Here is a 19289-nt window from a genome sequence, read left to right on the forward strand (position 1 = left end):
CCTTGATTCTTTCTTCTGTTTGATTGCTCTTTGACCCGATCTGACATTTTAAATATGTCAAAAGTTTAATATCTTTATTATTTTATACTAATCATAAATAAATGTAATGTAATGAGAATAGGTATTTAGCAACTACACAGAACCCATAGTGCGCTTTTTAATGCATATTCCATGATAAAATGGGTGCCCTATTTGGTAAAAGTAAAAAGCCTGTTAGCAGAGTAACAGAGCAAGATAAGGCAGTACTGCAGTTGAAGCAACAAAGAGATAAATTAAAACAATACCAAAAGAAAATAGAACTTAACCTAGAAAGAGATCGGCAATTAGCTAAGAAACTGCTTTCAGAAGACAAACGAGATAGAGCAAAACTTCTATTGAAGAAGAAGAGGTATCAAGAACAGTTGTTGCAGAACACCGATACTCAGCTAGAAAAGTTGGAGCAATTAACCCACGATCTCGAATTCACACAAATTGAAGTACAGGTATGTAAATTTTTGGATTTCGACATTGCTGTTATTTGCAATATATTGTGGAAGTTTATTTTCAAAGTTGCCATTTCAATAGTTTTAAAATTGACTCGTTAGCATTTCGTTTGTTATACAGTTGTAATTATTGTAATAAAATATATAAATACCTTAGTTTTATCATTAGAAATCCCACTGTTATAGCAATTGTTTAGATTCTCACAATCTTATTTATCATTGCAGGTACTAGAGGGTCTAAAGACTGGAAATGATGCATTAAAGAAGGTTCATGATATTCTAAACATAGATGAGATAGAGAAAATTATGGATGAAACTCGGGAAGGTATTGAGAAACAGAGAGAAATTGATGAAATGATTTCTGGCCAACTGACTTCAGAGGACGATGAGGCCATTGAGGCTGAGCTTGAGTCTATTCTCGATGTTGCTGATCAGTTGCCAGATGTACCTGAAGATATACTTCCAGAGGCCAAGGCTGAGGATATTCCGGCAAGGCCACAAAGAGTAAAGAATAAGACAAACAAGGTGGCTGTTGAAGCTTGAATGTTAAACTTATAGATTAAGATATATATGAAACATAAATGTATATAAAATGTTGTACAAAAGCATCAATAAACAAATTATATTTTGCAGAACTTTATTTTCATTGGATGTTGGTTGTGCACTGGTTATTTATTGTTATTTTATCTGCAGTTCCTTGTTTGTCCCGATGTGTTTTTCAAATTTCATATGTAAATTTTCTGATGATCTTACAGTGTAAGGAAACATTGTGACGCAACCTGGACATATCTGAAAAGATTTTATTTTTTATATAATCAGGTGGCAAACAAGCATGTCTAAATTCGCTGAAATAGCAAAGCGATCACTATCCACAGTGGTAGATGCGTTGCCTTCTTTTATTCAATGGAGGATAGGACGCATAGAAATATATATTTTCCTTACCTATGCGTCCCGCCCGACGTCAATTAAAGGTAGGTAAGTTTCTACAATTGCGTATGTATAGCAGGAGTCGTTTATGCGAATTTAGGTGATCCTTTGCCCCCTTGATATATAAAGACAAAACGCAGAAGTAGTGTGCAACTTGCCGGCTCATTTGTTAGCCATTTCTGACGTCTACTGCTGTTAAAGAAATTTAAAGATGTGTGACCAGTTCGCCCTTACAAAATGTGGTTGACTAACATTTCAGAGACCAAAATATTGTCAAAAAAATTAGAGACATGACAATGTTTTATATAAGGATTTAGGTCTCACAAACAAATGCTAAGGCTTTAATATCACTATATACTATATATACTTCCTTGATTGCAAATACTTATGCTGATGTTTTAGTTGCTATTACAGTTTTCAAAGCTAAATGCTTTGATAGCTTAGTTTGATAATGGGGGATTAACAAAAAAAAAAAAAAAACAATTTTATTTTCACATTTTAATCTCATTCATATCAAAGTACTGAACATAAGTTAAGTTTTTATTTTACATTATTGTATCTATGCTTTAAGATTTCTCTATAAAATATAAATTAGCGTGGCACCATTAAGGTTGACATTACCAAATATGCCTTGTGATACAAAATACTCCCACCAAAACTCAAAAAAAAAAAAGTTAAAAATATCAGACGATTCAAAATCGTTTAATACCTCTCTTTTAGTAATAACATATAATTAAATTTTAAGTTTTACATAATTGATATAATATGCCTATTAGTCTTAAATTCCCTACCTTACTTAACTAAGTTATAACTATTTATATACAGATTAGGTACATACTATGATAATGTTTACAAGCCGTGTAACAATTACATGAAGTGATTACAACACCACTCCGCTAACCGGGTCGCCCAACTTAAGCAAATACGCATTCCGACATCTATATAACTTATATTTTTGTTCATAACCAAAGAAATTTAATATCCACAAACACAAATAAATAAAAAATTGTGATCACTATTAAAAGTTGATATATATTTAAAATGTATCTTTCTAAAGGGATACATCTATATATATAAAAGAAAGACGTGTTAGTTACACTATTTATAACTAAAGAACGGCTGAATCGATTTGACTGAAAATTGGTGGGCAGGTAGCTTAGAACCAGGAAACGGACATAGGATAATTTTTACCCCGTTTTCTATTTTTTTATTCCGCGCGGACAGAGTCGCGGGTAAAAGCTAGTTTTAAATATATTCCAGCGTTTGCTAGTGATCGCAAATTTTTGTTGATGTGTGTATTTATCATAGACGGGACATTACAAACCATAGGGTATGATGAAAAAATTACTACTGCTAGTTTCATTGCATAAAATAAAGAAAAGTGCTCATAATGTCCGCTCTATAACTAGTATTATATTTGAATCTCTTTGGTCATAACCAACACATTGTTTCCTTTTCGGATGTCATCAGAGCAACGGTACATATGATTAGTAAGAAAGGTCCGATTCATTTATTGCCTAAGCCTATCCTTAAGACAAGGTAATAAAAGCTAGTTTAAAATAGTTATTGGCCATAAAAAAAATTACAGAAATCTTCAACATCTTGAACTGGGCAATAATGGCAAAAATCACTAACAAAAGATACATGACAAAATTAAATACACTTAAAAATAACAATTTGATAAACAACTTCATTTTATTTTGTGATGGTCCCCAATATTAATGAGACATACAAAAGTAAACAAAGGCTCTGTGATTGCCTGCATTAAGAAATGTTACGATTGTGATTGAATGCTTAAAAAAAAAATTAAATTTTGATATGATTTATATAAAAAAATATTATTATTAACAAAGGATTCCTTAACCAGTAGTGAAGTCGGCTTAATGTTTTAATTAAATCTTTCGTAAAAACCAAATTTATTGGTTTTTTATTTAACTTCATCACAGTTGTTATATTAACAATTCTACTAACAAACATTATTAGTAAGCCTAGTTTAAGACTTGTTAGTTACTAGGTTTATTTCAAATGCATTTGCTAAAATAAATTAAAATATTTTTTTTAATTAGTTATAAAATAATAAAAATACTTTATTTAAACGATTTGTCAAATTACTATCAACAATGTCGAATTGAAATCCATATTAAAAATACGAAAAAATATTTGCCAGCAGGAATGTAATTTTCTTTGTGAAAGATGACGTAGATTTAATATCTCAACCATACAAAAGGGGGATGGACAGTTCTGACAAGTACCTAAATACAAAGTTCGCAAGTTGTACAGTCTTTTTGTACCAAAAAATGAATTTGTTATATATATCTACCCCCAATTTGTTCAAACACATCTAAATTTTACATGATTTCTCAAGTATAATAAAAAAAAATCACAAAAATACTCCATTCTTTACACTTTCTACAATTACATAATAAAAAGCAAAACTAATAGAACTTTTTACAATAAATTACATTCGTTTTACATTCAAAACAGATATTACACGATTGATGTATGCGTCAAGAAACTCTGACTACAAAATCACAACTATTCATACAACAAATCCTACTTCCACATTAGTACTTTTGTACATTTTCATCACCTTAACCATTGTAACAATTTGTAAAATTGCTTCATTCTTCTTCTAATCATATGTTGTTTACATTTCATTGAGAACTTTACATTGTTACATATTTTAGAAAATCATTATTAAAAGTAAAACTGACATTTTTAACTTAGCTGTATATCCTCAATTCAATATATTATTAAGTCGAAGCAGAAGAAAAGTTTGGTCAAACTTTCAAGATATTACAAAATTTACCACAAAAAAAAACTTGAAAGTTAATGTTGTTTGTATGAAATCTTAGTCTTAAGATAATCCATACCAGTGAAACTCTGCAAGGAAGAAGATTATTGTTTCAGGGTTTCCGTTAAGGTTCTCTAGTAAACTTGTTTTGCTCGGTATAATCTGATATTTTTTGATTGATTTCTTAATCCAGAATTTGTAAATTTGTGTCGCACGGCAGCAGGTACTAGAAGTGCATAAGTTTACAAGAGATAAACAAACACAACAGATCACTACGTACGATGACGTTTAGCACGAGATATGCGTGAACTAGATCCAAACGAGTTATTTTTTCACATATTGTTCTATCCCACATTGACAAGTACAAGTACCAGGCACACATGAGCTTAGTACTAGTACGTAGTACAACTCAGTTACACGTGTGCTACGTCAGCATGTGGTAGGTACTAGGCGCACATGAGCTGTGCGAGTACGTGTCCAATCGCTAGTAGTTGACAGTAACGGGATGGTGCGCGACGCCGCCGGTGTGGTGCTGCGCGCTAGAGGTGTGCGGGAACGTCGACACACCGCTCGCACTACTGGTCCCGCCGCGAACCTGACAATTATTTAGCTTATCAATGTAAACAATTGCAATCAACATAATAAAATTGCTTCTTTTTCAAATAATCGCCCGAAAAAATGATATTTTTTAACTATTATAGTCTGTAAAATATCAATACTAACCTGGCTAGTAATTTGCATAACAGCATTATTTTGCTGACTTTGGGCGACCTCTTCTTCGGTCGGTCTGCTTTCGTTAGTTGTTGCTCTAAAAATGGTAATAAAACATATTAATTAATAAATATTTAAAAAAAATATTATGTTTTTCTTTACAACTTAATTAAAATGCAAATTGCAACCACGAGTTGGTTTTCTTACAATTAAATTGAAGAGTGCTTTTAGTTTTGAAATGACATTATTTGTTGCGTGTGCGCATGTACCTGATGTCGTGTTTGCGCTCCGTGCGGTCCGCCGTGTCCTTGTCGCAGGGTTCAGGCGCGGCGGGCTGCTCTCCGGCCGCCGCCTCGCCCGCAGCCTGGTGCGTGCGCTGGTGTGACACTAAGTGACCTGCGCCACACAATATCTTACTTAATATTGTAATATAAATGCGAATGTTTAGATGGATGGATGGTGGGTGGATAGATGGATGTTTTTTTGAAGATATCTCCGGACCGGCTCTACGGATCTTGATGAAATTTGGCATAGATGTAGAACATAGTCTGGTAAAACACATAGGTTATTTGTTTTAAAATTCCGCGGGGACGAAGTCGCGGGCGACAGCTAGTATTTAATACTTAGACGGGCACGTCTAGTAGGACTATTTCATGTGTTTGACGATATTTTGTTTCCTAAGACGACGACGTGAATGGTTTAGGATATTATTTTTAGCCGACTTCAAAAAGAAGAAGGTTATCAATTCGACTGAATTTTTTTTATGTGTGTTATAGATACTAAGTTGTTTGTTTACCTTTGCAAATAAAGTCCTTGGAGCAAACATCGCATCTGAAGGGTCTGTTACCGCCGCCCTTTTGATGCGACCGCTCGTGGAACAGCAGGTTGCCTTTCAAGGGGAAGGACTTGCCGCACTCACCACACGAGTACGGTCTCTCGCCGCAGTTGTGTGCTCTGTGACAAAAAAAAAAAAACAGTATATTATTTCACTATGATTCTTGGTTATCATATTAGTGCGTTATTTTCTACGTTCAGTGTAATTTATACCTCATATGGGTCATAAGATGCTCCTTCCTGGTGAATGGCTTGGAGCAGACCTTGCAGGCGTGCGGCGTGTCGCCCGTGTGCTGCTTCAGATGGTTGATGAGGTGCTCCTTGCGCGTGAACGTCTTGTCGCAGTACTCGCACCGGTGCGGCGACTCCCCGGTGTGGATTCTGACACAAACACGGGTTACTTTAGTTTTCTGATACATACTAATAATTTTTTTTCTTTTTTATAGCTTTGTCGGAAGCGTATCTTGCGTTGTTTTGTTTATATAATGTACATAGTTATCTAAAACAATTTAAAAATGGTTACGAGGATTTTACATTCAGGAGTATATACGAAGTATATAAATTTAATGTAAGTTTGATCCATCAAGTTATTGAACAGTTCAGTCACAGTTTACTTATTTTTATGAGAGCACTAGATATTATAGTATGGCATTGCATATGCTTTCATAACTATGACTATTTAATGTTTCACGCCTTTTACTAGTAAACTGAAATCATAAAATTTCGCATGCACAGAATGAAAAATAGCACAATTTATATCCAGGAAAGAGAACAAGAAAAAAGCCAACTAGACTGTAAAATGTATTTCTATAACTACGACAGATATAGACTTATGCGATGAAAAGAGTTACATGAAATCTCAAGAAATGAACTTGTATCTCCGCATAGGTCGGATTTACATGTCTATTATATAAAGTAGTATAGTATGTAAGGCAAGTCACCTGACGTGGTTGGTCAAATGCTCCTTGCGGGAGTATGTCTTGGTGCAGAAAGGGCACTTGTGAGGCGTCTCCCCGGTGTGCTGGTGCACGTGGTTGGTCAGGTGCTCCTTGCGGGAGAACTCCTTCGTACAATACGTGCACTTGAACGGAGTCTCGCCCGTATGCAATCTGCGGTCAATACATTCCGATTAAGTGCCTTTAGTTCTTTAGTAATAAATAACGTCTCAGCAAATGGGACTCAATCGGAATGTAATGTTTGATGGGGAATAAGAAAATTTACCTCGATCTAGTTGCTTTAGTTATTGCCGATTGAACCCCAAATGCTTGATGCTATGCGGACTCATATAAAAATATAGGAAATTGAGTGTACATGTTCGTATGTATGGACATGTATACGCACCGAATTTAGTTGACTTGGTGCGGCAAATGCTTCTTGTTTCTGTAGGTATTTGTGTGGAGGGATTTGTAACGCACTACACGTAGAAGACAAGGTTGTCCTTTAGAATGGACAATGGTCCATCAAGTGATCCAAGCAATGGCTTGGATCACCTGCTCCTATATGTGAATGTTTGTGTGGAGGGATAACATATACCGATATGTAACGCATCGCATAAAGTTGACGGAGCGGGCTTATGTGTATGTGTGAAAGGTTAAGTAACCCACAGCATGTGACTAAGTTGTGCTTTAGCACGGGACGTGCTCCCTGTGTCTGTGTGAAGGAACTTGTAACGTACTGTAAGAATGAGGACTGCCGCGGGCTTCTTGTGTAAATCAGTGTCTGTGTCCGTGTGTAGGGTTGGGGGGGTGTTGGGGGGAGGTAATGTGTATACGCACCGCACGTGGTTGACGAGGTGCTCCTTGCGCGTGAACCGCTTGTTGCAGTAGGAGCAGGGATGCGGCATGTCGCCCGTGTGCTGGCGCACGTGGTTCGTGAGGTGCTCCTTGCGCGCGAACGACCGCGTGCAGTACGTGCACTTGTGAGGAGTTTCGCCCGTATGCTGTCTGCGCAACAGAGTACATTCCGATTTGATTTTATTTGCTTACTATTTTTATATGATTTTAATTTTAACTTCTCTATAAATTACTTTCGAAAAGTTGTTCTGGGTTTCATGGTGACTACTATGACGTTATCTTAAATTTATATCAGTAAAATGGAGTGCAGCAATTTGAAGTCACTGAAGTAGAATTGTGTAGATCAGATACATCAGAAAAAGAAGAATTATAATTTTTTTTTTGTTATTTATTTATTATTTCATACTGTATTATTTTTTGTCAATCATCGTCATCGCTTACTCATTTCTCTCGCTTATTAATCATTCAAACACCATCTTCGGATTTTCCGATGTCTTATCGATGATAATTTATTTGGCAAGCTCATCTATTAGCATATTAATCTGCTGTAAGCGACAGGATGGGTCGGCAAGGTGTCACTCCGCATTGGAGGTCAAATCGGAATGCACAATGCTGTGCTACCGCAGATGCATTCAGGGGAAACTTCACACAATGCCGTTCAAGACTTACATAAAGTTAATGACTCACGACTTTTTGATTATATGACCTTCATCGACAGGAACGGGGATATTCTATGTATTAACCATAAGTCATGCAAAATACATGCAAACTACTATGGAAACATGCCCAGTAAGTAGAGATAATAGGGAGAGTATGTCCATTTAACCTATGAGCGTGTAGCACAGCATTGTTGAGTTGTAAGATTTAATGCAATACATAATATGATGGCTACACATGATAACGCATATACATTAATAACATGAACATTCTAGCAAATAAACATATTAAATAAACATATTAATAAGTTTTAATACAACTTGTAAACAACAAATAAAAAAACTGATTGATTTCAACCGTTAAGTTTTTTTAGTGTCAACAAAATTGTAACATAAAATTAATAACATATTTTATTATAGAAAAAAGTTAGCATTCATTCAATCTATTTGAAAAATTAGAATTAAATGTACAGAATTAAACTAAAGTTTACAAGTTGTATTAAACTTTTGAATTACAAAACTGTATATTATACAATACAAACATAGAGGATATCACACATTCGATGCATCAATGTCATAATCGCCATAAATTTTACAAGACAGGAAATTCAAACAGGATTACATGACAGAGCCAAGTGAATTATAACTATATATATTAACTACAAACCCACTCATTAATGCAATGTTGTATGAATGGATTAAAAACAACCGTAAGAAAAATGAATAAAATAAGTTTAAAAAAAAGTATAAAAGTAAAAAATCTAAAAGTTGGCAAATATTAAAGTAAACAAACTATGCTGACTTAAGACTGTCAATTATGACATGGATACAGGAGTCGTGCGACGTGTTGTTACCTGGTGTGGTTGGCGAGGTGCTCCTTCCTGGTGAAGGACTTGGCGCAGTAAGTACAGCGGTGAGGCGACTCGCCCGTGTGCTGTCGCACGTGGTTCGTGAGGTGCTCCTTGCGGGTGAACGTCTTCGTGCAGTAAGAACATTTGTGAGGAGACTCTCCGGTGTGCTGACGGACGTGGTTCACTGGAAATAATACCAAACTGTGAATTTATTTCTTAGGTGTGTATATGTGTTGTTATGTTTGCTGTTGGATCGATCAGTCTACCAATCAATCGGTCAAATGAGATTTTTTTCTAATTTAACCATTCGAATCCATAGAGACGCATCCTTATATCCCATTTTTCACATTCCAATAAGTTAAGTATTCAAAATGAACATAGAAATAAACTATGAAAAATAAAAAAAATCAATGAGATTGAATTTCTTGAAATTCATCAAAATTGTACAAATAGGTTATGCGCGAACCACTTTAACGACTTTAATTATAAACATTTACAATAAGAATTCTAGTTTGACACATTTGCATGTAAAATGGTATTTGCTACTGTCGTTTACGCAAAATGAAAACTACGTCTTATATAAAATGTTTCAAGTTCAATATTTGAATCTTCTTGTATATCAATGTATGTTTACCTAAGTGATCTTTCCTGGTGAATGCCTTGGGACAGTAGCCGCACTGAAAAGGCGTCTCTCCAGTGTGCTGGCGCACATGGTTGACGAGGTGTTCGCGGCGCGTGAAGGACTTGGCGCAGAAGCTGCAGCGATGCGGTGACTCGCCCGTGTGTTGCCGCACGTGGTTCAATAAGTGCTCCTTGCGGGTGAACGTTTTTGAACAGAAGTCACAACGATGCGGTGTCTCGCCTGTAATATGATACCAATGTTAAAAAAAACAATTTCTAAGCTTTTTTCCATATATATTGGACACCTTATATGTTCACATAATCTCTTGAATTGTTTGCTATTTTGGTTTATTTTTTCATTATTTTTCCATGTTGTCTGAATTGACTGTTAAATAATTCATTCATGATTTTTTTTTACACTTAGATGACCGACATGCATTCAGTAATAGTCTCATATAAAAGATTCTTATGTGAACATTATGTTGAAATTAAATTCAAATAAAATAAATTAAGATAAGCTTAATGCGGATAACCAAGCTTGACACCAAAGTTGTATACAGCGAAAAATATGTATTTAAAAATATTAATAACACATTAAAAAAATACATTTCAAAACATGCAACATTTAAGTTTAGTTTTGTCTTCGAGCCAAATGTAATCGATTTATCTGTCTGTTTCTGGCAATTGTAAGACTTAATCAAGTGAGTGTACAATATAAAGCGATACTAACCAGTATGCCACAGAATGTGATTGGTGTAATGTTCCTTTCTGGTGAAGGACTTGCCACATAGTTCACATCGGAACGGTGTATCATTCGTGTGAGATCGCATATGATTCACTAAATGCTCCTTCCTAGTATACTTCTTCAAACATATGTGACAATGATGCGGCGTTTCACCTATGTGGGTGGGGCAGAAAATAAATTGTTAAAATTCAATGATGCAACTATATTACTTTGACTCTTTATAACAATTAAGTATTTTTTTATGTTAATATAAGTCGATAACTAGCATATATCTACTATATTTAATTGTTGGGTAAATAGTTGAATCATTCAATTCTACTTTCTGCACCACTTTGACCATAACTAAGGTGCAGGCTTGGATATACCGTATTTTATGCATGAAGCCGTAAAAGGCTAACTAAATGGATAATTACTTCAGTAATTAGTGATAACTTAAAATAAAAAAAATGGAAACAAAAAAAATTATGGAAAATAAAAAGTAAAATTGATTATTTAAATATTTACTCAACAAATTAATTCTAGTGATAGGTTAGTTCAGATGAAGTCTTCTCTTTTTGTGATCAAATCTGTTGGGCATTTCTGTAGTGCTGCATTATTTAAATTTAGGAAAGCATTTAAAAAACCGAGTAATTAATTTAAAAATAAAGGACCAAAAACGTTTGATACAAAATTTACTTAATCCTATGTTTTATATGAGCCCTGACAGCTACAAAATATTACACTGTAAACTGGTTTTTTTTTTCTTCATTATAGTTCAGTTCGAAATTTTATATTATACTACTAAGTTTTAATTTAAGCAAATACACAAAAATTTTTTTTAAAGCTGCCATCATTCTTCTTATGACAGCAGGAACACCCAACCTGGGTGTTTCTAAGAATCTGGCGCATGGGGCCAGCATTTATGGCCGCAGGACAATTTTAGTCCTCCTATCTTTCCACAATTTTCTTATAAGAAATGAATGGGAAATATATTTGCTGGAAAATGGGCGTACAGGGAAATACCCTCTAGATTTATGGGACCCAGAAAACAGCGCCCTTTAAACACGTAGTGCAGGGCTCACTAAAATGTGTTTTATGTTAATATTATCAAAAATGTAGCTGAAATTTATTCTAGTGTATGTATGGAGTAGTCTCCTATTGAGTCCATCAGCCTACCGATCATTTGGCCCAATGGGACATGTATACTATTAGGTCCTGTTCTATGTATGTATATATATGTGTGTCCTTTCTGTATATAGTAAGACAAGATAAGATGTCAGTGGGTCACCTGTGTGCCACATGACGTGGTTCATGAAGTGTTCCTTGCGAGTGAAGCTCTTCTTGCAGATGTCACAGCGGTGCGGCGTCTCTCCCGTGTGCTTGCGCACGTGATTCACCATGTGTTCCTTGCGAGTGAATGTCTTCGCACAAAACTGACATCTAATGACAAAGATAATTCAAATCCGCTGCAATTTTTTTCTGTTGCTAATTGACTAATATAGCTTTACGACCTGTGACTAATTAAAATAGAATAACTTGTTGGAAAATGTGGGCTTCGTTCGTGCGATCACAACATATTATATACACCGCAAGTTAAGAATATATATATATATAGATGTAATATTGCAATTTCTGATCATATCATATATTTAACATGTCAGCATTTAAAATCAAACAATTTCTTAATGACCGTTTCTTCAGTGCATGACCGAGAGTACAAGGGACTTTGTGGATTCACTTAAAAAAAGTGAATTTAATTACCTGCATTTACTCATATCTGTGACAACTTTTAATAAGCCTTAAATTTATATTAATATGAAAATTTTATTATAAGTTGTCCGAATGTTAAATTAAAAAAAAAATAGTTATGGTTTTCAAAAGATGTTTCGAATTTTACTATAACCAACCAACTAATGAAATATCATTTAGTACCTGTAAGGTGTTTCTCCAGTGTGGCTTCGTACATGGTTGTCCAAGTGCTCCTTACGTGAGAACGCTTTGTGGCAAGTTGTGCAGGCGTATGGCTTGTCTTGAGTCAGCCGTTTGGTTTGTCTCTCTGCGGGATCCCCAGCTGTTACATCACAGAAGTACACGGTAATTTTTTAATCTTTTTTTTAGCGGGTTGAACAGGACCGATCGTCGTGGCGATCTTTGGGAGAGGCCTATGCCCAGCAGTGGGCATTACGAGACTGAATAGATATAAAGACATATAAACACAGAAAGCCCTGGTGTGCTGATAATTAGACAAATAAAGAAAAATCAAAAATAATTACCAAGATGACATTTTCCGTGTCTAGAAAGTTCCATGGCATTAGCAAATGCGGTGCCGCAAACTTGACATGTATAAGGTTTGCTCTCGCCGTGATAACGTCTGTACAACAAAACATTTTTAAGTAAACCTGTTTGAAGAATGAATTCCATTCTTACATTAGCTACATATTACACTTCTAAATAAATTTAATCTTTAATAAAATTGTAATACAGTGTAATAACTTCCGCCACACAACTTTTATTCGCTGACAAGGTTTAGGTATTTATTTGGAACTGACCTTGAGTGCTTACAAAAATATGAAATACATATGTATTTAGGCTACTTCACTAATATTGGCATACCTGTGGACAATAAGTTGGTATCGGAACTGGAATATCTTGCCACAAATGTCACAGGAATGGTGTCCAGGGGATGTATCAGATTCAGCTATGGCAGCGCTAGTTCCCGCTTCGTCCACTTCGTTTATAGGCTGTAACGTTGATGACTACAATTACAAACAATACATCTTATTTTTGATGTAGTATATTTACAATTATTCTGTTGTAAGCTATAAAGATATATAATTTAATAATTGGAGTACAAAATTATATCCAATTTACGCAACAGTTCGCCATTTAAGACTACCAAATTGACAAATTTAGTAGTTTGAATCTTCATAAGCATAACCTTAAAATAAAGGCTATCAATACATTTTTAACAATTCTCATACATGTTATTTATGATTAGAGGTCATTTAACATTACCCTGTATGCTCATTTGTCTCCTTCTTGCCTAAATAAGATTTTTTTCTAAATATATCTTTACCTTAGGTTGAGGTTGGCCCTCGGGATTGAGTTTACCAAAAACTTCATGGTAAGCCAACAGATGTGAGAGGTCCTCAACATTAACTTTATACATTGCATGCAAGTCGTGTTCTGAGGCGCCCGCTGATATTTTCACAACCGCTCCCTCCATACCCATTGATCCCACACTCTGAAATACGATTGTTTTCTCATCAAAATTAATCATTTTAAGAGATTGGATTTTTGAAGACAACATATAAGTTGTACTATAAATTAGTGAAGACCAAACTTTGTACAACATTTACTAAATAATTTTGGAATTTTAATGGGTGTACTAAAATAAGAAAATAATTTTTAGTCCTATGGTTCTGGTCCTGATCATCAGATTGAATGTATGTTTACCTTTAAGTCAAGTCCCTTGATGTCCTTAATATCGGCGGGTATTGCAAATTGTGTGGATTCAATTTTTGCAACGTTTTTCTCGTCTTTCACTATAAGCTGTTCAGATGCGCTGGTCTCTATAGATGTGGTCCCATCAGGGTTTTGGGTCACAAGTATATTAGCGGGTTCACCTGTCGCTTGTTCTATACGAACAACGCTGTCTATCACCTGGTATAAAATATGCCAGGAGTTAATTGAATATTCTTGTTACCTCTTTAATATTCATGAATATATAAAATTTGCTTAATTAATATACTCTGACCTTGTAAACTATCAAAGTATATAACAAAAGATGTAATAATTATAGTATATTTGAAGTTTTTTTTTGAAGGAGGCAAATGAGCATCTTTATCAAATTAAAATGAGTTGCAGATTATTTACCTACATTTATTTTAAAACAGATAAGATAAATTTTCTTCTCCGTCAGTAAAAGTTTGTTGCCATTCCGATTTAGGCCTCACACAAATATAAACTCTTTGATTTATAGATAGTTCTTATATGAGAAAGCTTCTTAATGTGCTAATTGTCTGTCTATTCAGGTGTAGCTAAGTTCCATCTTAAATGCAGACTTATGTATTTAACATTAAAATATAAACTATACCTGATGATGTCCGACAATCTGCTGCAGCTGATGAACGGTCAGCGTGTGGTCTGTGGGCATTTTGATCGAGTCATGCATCTCCTCTTTGTCCACAACTTTTCCTCCGCCTGGCTCCACCACAGTGACAATGCCATCTTCGCTAACTGTTAGCTGTATCTGTTAAAATTGTCATAAATTTACATTTTGTGTAATACCTACCTTAATTTGTAGCCTCTTTATGAGGATGTGTATAAGCTAAAGAGATTGTGAAAAATACAAAAAAACAACATCTTTAAATGCTATTTATTCACCTAAGTAGATCATAAAAGGAGTAATTCATTGACGAAATTAATTTCTACAAGAAATGACTGTTTCAACTATTTGTTATACAATAACAAAACATTGATCTTTAAAAAAAAAAGAAAAAAAAAACAACTGTTTTTGTACTGTATTGAAGATTTCTTTTTTCCAAGAATTTGACAAAAGGAAAATAGTTAACCCAAGTTTTAATCCCTTAAGTTAAAATCCCTGCACAGTAAGTATATCTATATAATTATTCCTAAGCAAACTCACCTCACTAACTGGCTAATTATCATAATACAAGCAGCATAAAATGAATAAAAGTATTATTTCAAACATCAAGTATTTGTTATTACATATAATGATCTATAAGAATAAAGATTAGCTTCTTTAATTCAAGAAGTTAGTATATAGATCTTATCTAGATTATTAAGAAGATAGTATACATATAGTAATAATCCGAAAAGTTATATATCACGAATTTATGATTCAATGTAACTATATTTTATGTACTGGCGCTTCAGCAGTGGATACCCAGACTTAAAGAAATAGGCAAGATAAATATAATATCGGAACTGTGTTAATATTTTTGAGATGCATATGGATTTAATGCATAATATAAATAAAGATGGGGAATAAACCTTTATAATGATTGACATAAATGTACAAGATTGTATTGAAACTATATTTGCATCTGCAGTATATAATAATTATTTTTAAATCTCCCACATGTAATCTATATATATAAAAGAAAGTTGTGTTAGTTACACTATTTATAACTCAAGATCGGTCGAACTGATTTAGCTGAAAATTGGTGGGCAGGTAGCTTAGAACCATGAAATGGACATAGGATAATTTTTACCCCGTTTTCTATTTTTTTTTATTCCGCGCGGACGGAGTCGCGGGTAAAAGCTAGTATATAAAAATGTATCTTACCTGTTGATTTGCATGGTCACGATTGGTTGCCATGAGCTGTTGTTGTTGTTGCATTGTATGTTGTTGTTGGGAATGATGACCCTGAACAATAAAGTACTTATTGAAAAATAACCTATAAAAGTTTGTTATACTGTTCCTAAGAATACATATTTATTTATAAGCATATTAATTAAATAAGTACATTTACAAAGAAGTAAAAGTAATTTTATTGTAACATGCAAAGCTTAATTTATTTTTTTAAACAAAAGAAAATAAATATTTAAAATAAAAAAAAAATTAACACATAAAAGTTATAATTCATAGTTTTATGAACTCTGTCTAATTAAACTACATGTTAATTCAAGTCTTCTAGATATAAAGATAATTTCCACAACTTTAACAATGGAAATGAAAAAAAAAATCAATATAAAAAAAATTTGAACATAATTTTATTAAGATACTGATTATGGAGAGAATGTTTAGAGTTTCATGCATAGAATTACTTTATTTTTTATTTATAACATTTTTACTCTTACATTCATAAACATGCACTTCTTGTATTAATTTTTATTACTATTGTCTACACAGCGACATATTAACATTTCTGTAGTAAAGTGTATGGGTTACCACATGATTTACCATATCAGTGTTATGGTGTTGTATAAAGTCGACCCGATTATTGGGTACCTGCTGGTGAGAGGGCTGGCTCGTGCTAACCGAGCCTTGGCTTGTATTTCCAGCGTTCTGCTGAGTATTGTGATCTTGCTGTTGACTGTGCGCCCCCAATGATTCTAGAAATAGAAATCACATTTCATGCACTGTTTTTTTTTGTCATTATAAAATCCAAGTTAAAATACAAGTTTAATAGTGGTAGATGACAGCAACAACTGAAGCATGAATGGACCTGCTTTACCGTTGGAATATCAGAACCATACGGAAGACAGGCATATAACGAAAGTATTACCACATTTTGTCCAATAAGTTTGCATGCCAGCTGTTTCATTTTAGTCTCTCTTAGGAAGGGGAAGTAGATTTGATAGAAGAGGGAATGCATAATGGGAAATATTAACTTTCTGTGCATCCATTGATTTGAAGTAGGAAATGCATCTCCAAAAGATGTCTATGGGCAGGTTGCTTTGCTATTTGTAACTTGTTCAATTATCATCTTATAATAAAAAACAGATTTATGCTGCTTGTAATGTTGTAATAATAAAATGAATGTTAAAGTGTAAACAATTAATTGAAAATCATGATATTAAAAAGTGAATTTAGTAATTTAACACTAAAAGATTAGTGCACCAAGATGCAATAATAATTTTTTGAATAAGTAGATTTATGTGTTTGACCATTGTCTGATAGTCTGACTGAATGGTTTATCACAGAAATATGCTCAGCAAAATTAAAATATTTCATAAAATTACCATGTGGCTGTCCAGATTGCAATTGTGTTGCAATGATTTGAGTGACAGGTATTTGTTGGCCACTTGGTCCTGATACGGATAGCTGCGGTTGCCCACTGTGCTGACCGAGAATAAGGTTAGGGTCACCATTCAGCAGTCCTGCGTGAGCTTGGCTTAGTTCCTATAACAGTGAACATAAAAATACTAGGGTTAATGTCAAAGAACAACTCATGCAAATAACAACAAAACAAATAAAATAGAATTATTGCAACTAAAATATTAGTTCATTTTTACAATTTATACAGTATTACAATATAATGAATTTCATTGAAAATGTTTGGCTAGTTTGAACAATTGAGGAAACACATCAAGTACTATGAGGTAAAATCCACTGTTTTTATATTCCCATAAATATCTCATAACAAAACACATTAAAAAATGCTTATTCAAATTTTGACCTTTTGTAACTTATTTACATGGATAATGAATAATATCTATAATTACCTGCACAGGTTTTCCATTTTCAAGCCTAGCATTAGGTGGCAGGCCATACACGGAAACCTGAGGTATTGGCCCGGGAAAAAGATTTGTAAACACCCAATACTTAGCGACACTGGACAAAGCAACGTTAACAGCTGCCGAATTAACTCGTAGGTCGGTAGCAGAAGTAGTGGGAGGCAGATTATTACTTGATTGTTGTTGTTGCTGGGAAGATGATACTCTTTGATTTTGAGACTGCAAATATTTAACGTTTTAATACTTTTTGCGCAAGGAATAATAAAAAAATAACTAAAAAATTCTATGTACCTCCGAGTTACCAGGAGGTTGGCCACCACCCGTATTGATACTGTGATGTTCTGTATTCATATTTAGGGCTATACTGTTTTAATATATCTGGCCAACTTTAGGTTATTTACAAAAACATAACAACTTTAACATTTCTACGTCTCGGCATTGTCATATCTGACTGTCAACGAAATGGAGGCGCGGGGGACGCGACGGGCCGCCATTATAAAACTTAGCACACAATAACATTTTTTCATCTAATCATTTAGCACTTTATTTCTTAAAATAAGAATGCAAAAAGTACGCAATTCTTAAAGTAATCTAAGGAAAAACACTAAAATTCACAATTTAACAATTTATACATAATAATTTCCAAGTTTTGTACAATATCATAAACACTTATTCACCATGGACGAAGCGAACGAAAGTTTTGTCACGATTACAGTGATACCAACATAAGGGTTTCGGAATCAATGAAACAACTTTCAATAATTATTTACAAGAGTTTTACAAAAAAATTAAATTAAATCGTTACCTCCTTATTATTTTTTGAAATTATGTTTGTTGAATTTGAAAAACTTTGTATTTATAATTGATAAAAGTTTAATTTTATTAATTGGACGAAAATGTTCAAGGTATTTCAGTGGCAACAACTTAATAAAACTAAATTGCGTTATGATCCTGCTTCTTGCTTGCAATAGAATTGAATCATAGATCAAATATAAAACAATTTTTACTCAATTTTAGTAATTTAGGAATAATCGAAGTCATGAAATATACACATAAAAATATTTATTCTTTTAGCTAATTTTACAAACTGGTATAACACAATAATTTCAATTGGAAAATAAAACAACTCTTTAAACCGTAGCAACTTTGTTGTTTAAATGAAAAATTTTCTTGCATATATTAATGAGTGCAATGATAGACCGACGTTAAGTTTATATATTTCTAACAATGCTTTCTATAAGTTGCTACTCATTTTACCTTTGGTCTACTTTATTTTTCTAGTTTAGTCAAACATTGCCGCCCTTATATTTCTTTTCCTATAGAGTATAGATTCTTCTTCTGTATCTTTTAATATGAGCCTGAATCGTCAGAAAGTTAACTCTATTGGTTATAACTGCTAATAACTATGGTGAGAAGCAGTGTTAAATTTACAGCTTTCAAAATAATTAAAAAAAAACATATTTTGAAAGCTGTAATTAATGCTGACATAGTCAACGAAAACTTTAATTGTTACGCATTTAGTGAAAGATGTCATTGTGTGCATCACAAAAGAATTTACTAATGATGTTATGTTGTGAAGATGCAATATTAATTTCATTAGATTTGAATGACAAAAATTTAATAATTCCTATGACATGTATAAGATTATTATGTTGTAAGTCAGTGTTTCCCAAAGTGGGCGATAACGCCC

The 19289-nt window shown here is 33.7% G+C and overlaps 2 protein-coding genes across 11 annotated transcripts; one reads left to right on the forward strand and one right to left on the reverse strand.

Moving 5' to 3' along the window:
- The first annotated feature begins 48 nt into the window (after positions 1-48).
- LOC106717508 (charged multivesicular body protein 6-A) lies at positions 49-1110 on the forward strand. The gene is made up of 2 exons (XM_014511379.2): positions 49-482; positions 708-1110. Exons 1-2 carry the CDS (start codon positions 180-182, stop codon positions 1023-1025), a joined length of 621 nt encoding a protein of 206 aa, XP_014366865.1. The 5' UTR covers positions 49-179; the 3' UTR covers positions 1026-1110.
- A 2434-nt stretch (positions 1111-3544) lies between these two features.
- Positions 3545-18282, reverse strand: LOC106717541 (zinc finger protein 271). Of its 10 annotated transcripts, none has more exons than XM_045679624.1 (23): positions 17891-18282; positions 17588-17818; positions 17105-17264; positions 16371-16474; positions 15705-15785; positions 15042-15053; positions 14490-14645; positions 13850-14056; positions 13470-13637; positions 13007-13149; positions 12667-12764; positions 12326-12464; positions 11682-11833; positions 10400-10567; positions 9683-9910; positions 9052-9232; positions 7524-7691; positions 6690-6857; positions 5962-6129; positions 5711-5868; positions 5184-5310; positions 4927-5011; positions 3545-4798 (listed from the first exon to the last, which is right to left on the reverse strand). In XM_045679624.1, the coding sequence occupies exons 1-23, from the start codon at positions 17948-17950 to the stop codon at positions 4688-4690; spliced, it is 3273 nt and encodes a 1090-aa protein (XP_045535580.1). In that variant the 5' UTR covers positions 17951-18282; the 3' UTR covers positions 3545-4687. The 10 variants fall into 10 exon arrangements, with proteins under 10 accessions (XP_045535580.1, XP_045535578.1, XP_045535576.1 ...); XM_045679622.1 differs by having other exon boundaries at positions 13007-13134; positions 16323-16474; XM_045679620.1 differs by having other exon boundaries at positions 16323-16474.
- Positions 18283-19289: the final 1007 nt, after the last annotated feature.

Source organism: Papilio machaon, chromosome 10 (assembly GCF_912999745.1).
Source record: "Papilio machaon chromosome 10, ilPapMach1.1, whole genome shotgun sequence".
Classification (NCBI taxonomy): Eukaryota; Metazoa; Arthropoda; class Insecta; order Lepidoptera; family Papilionidae; genus Papilio; species Papilio machaon.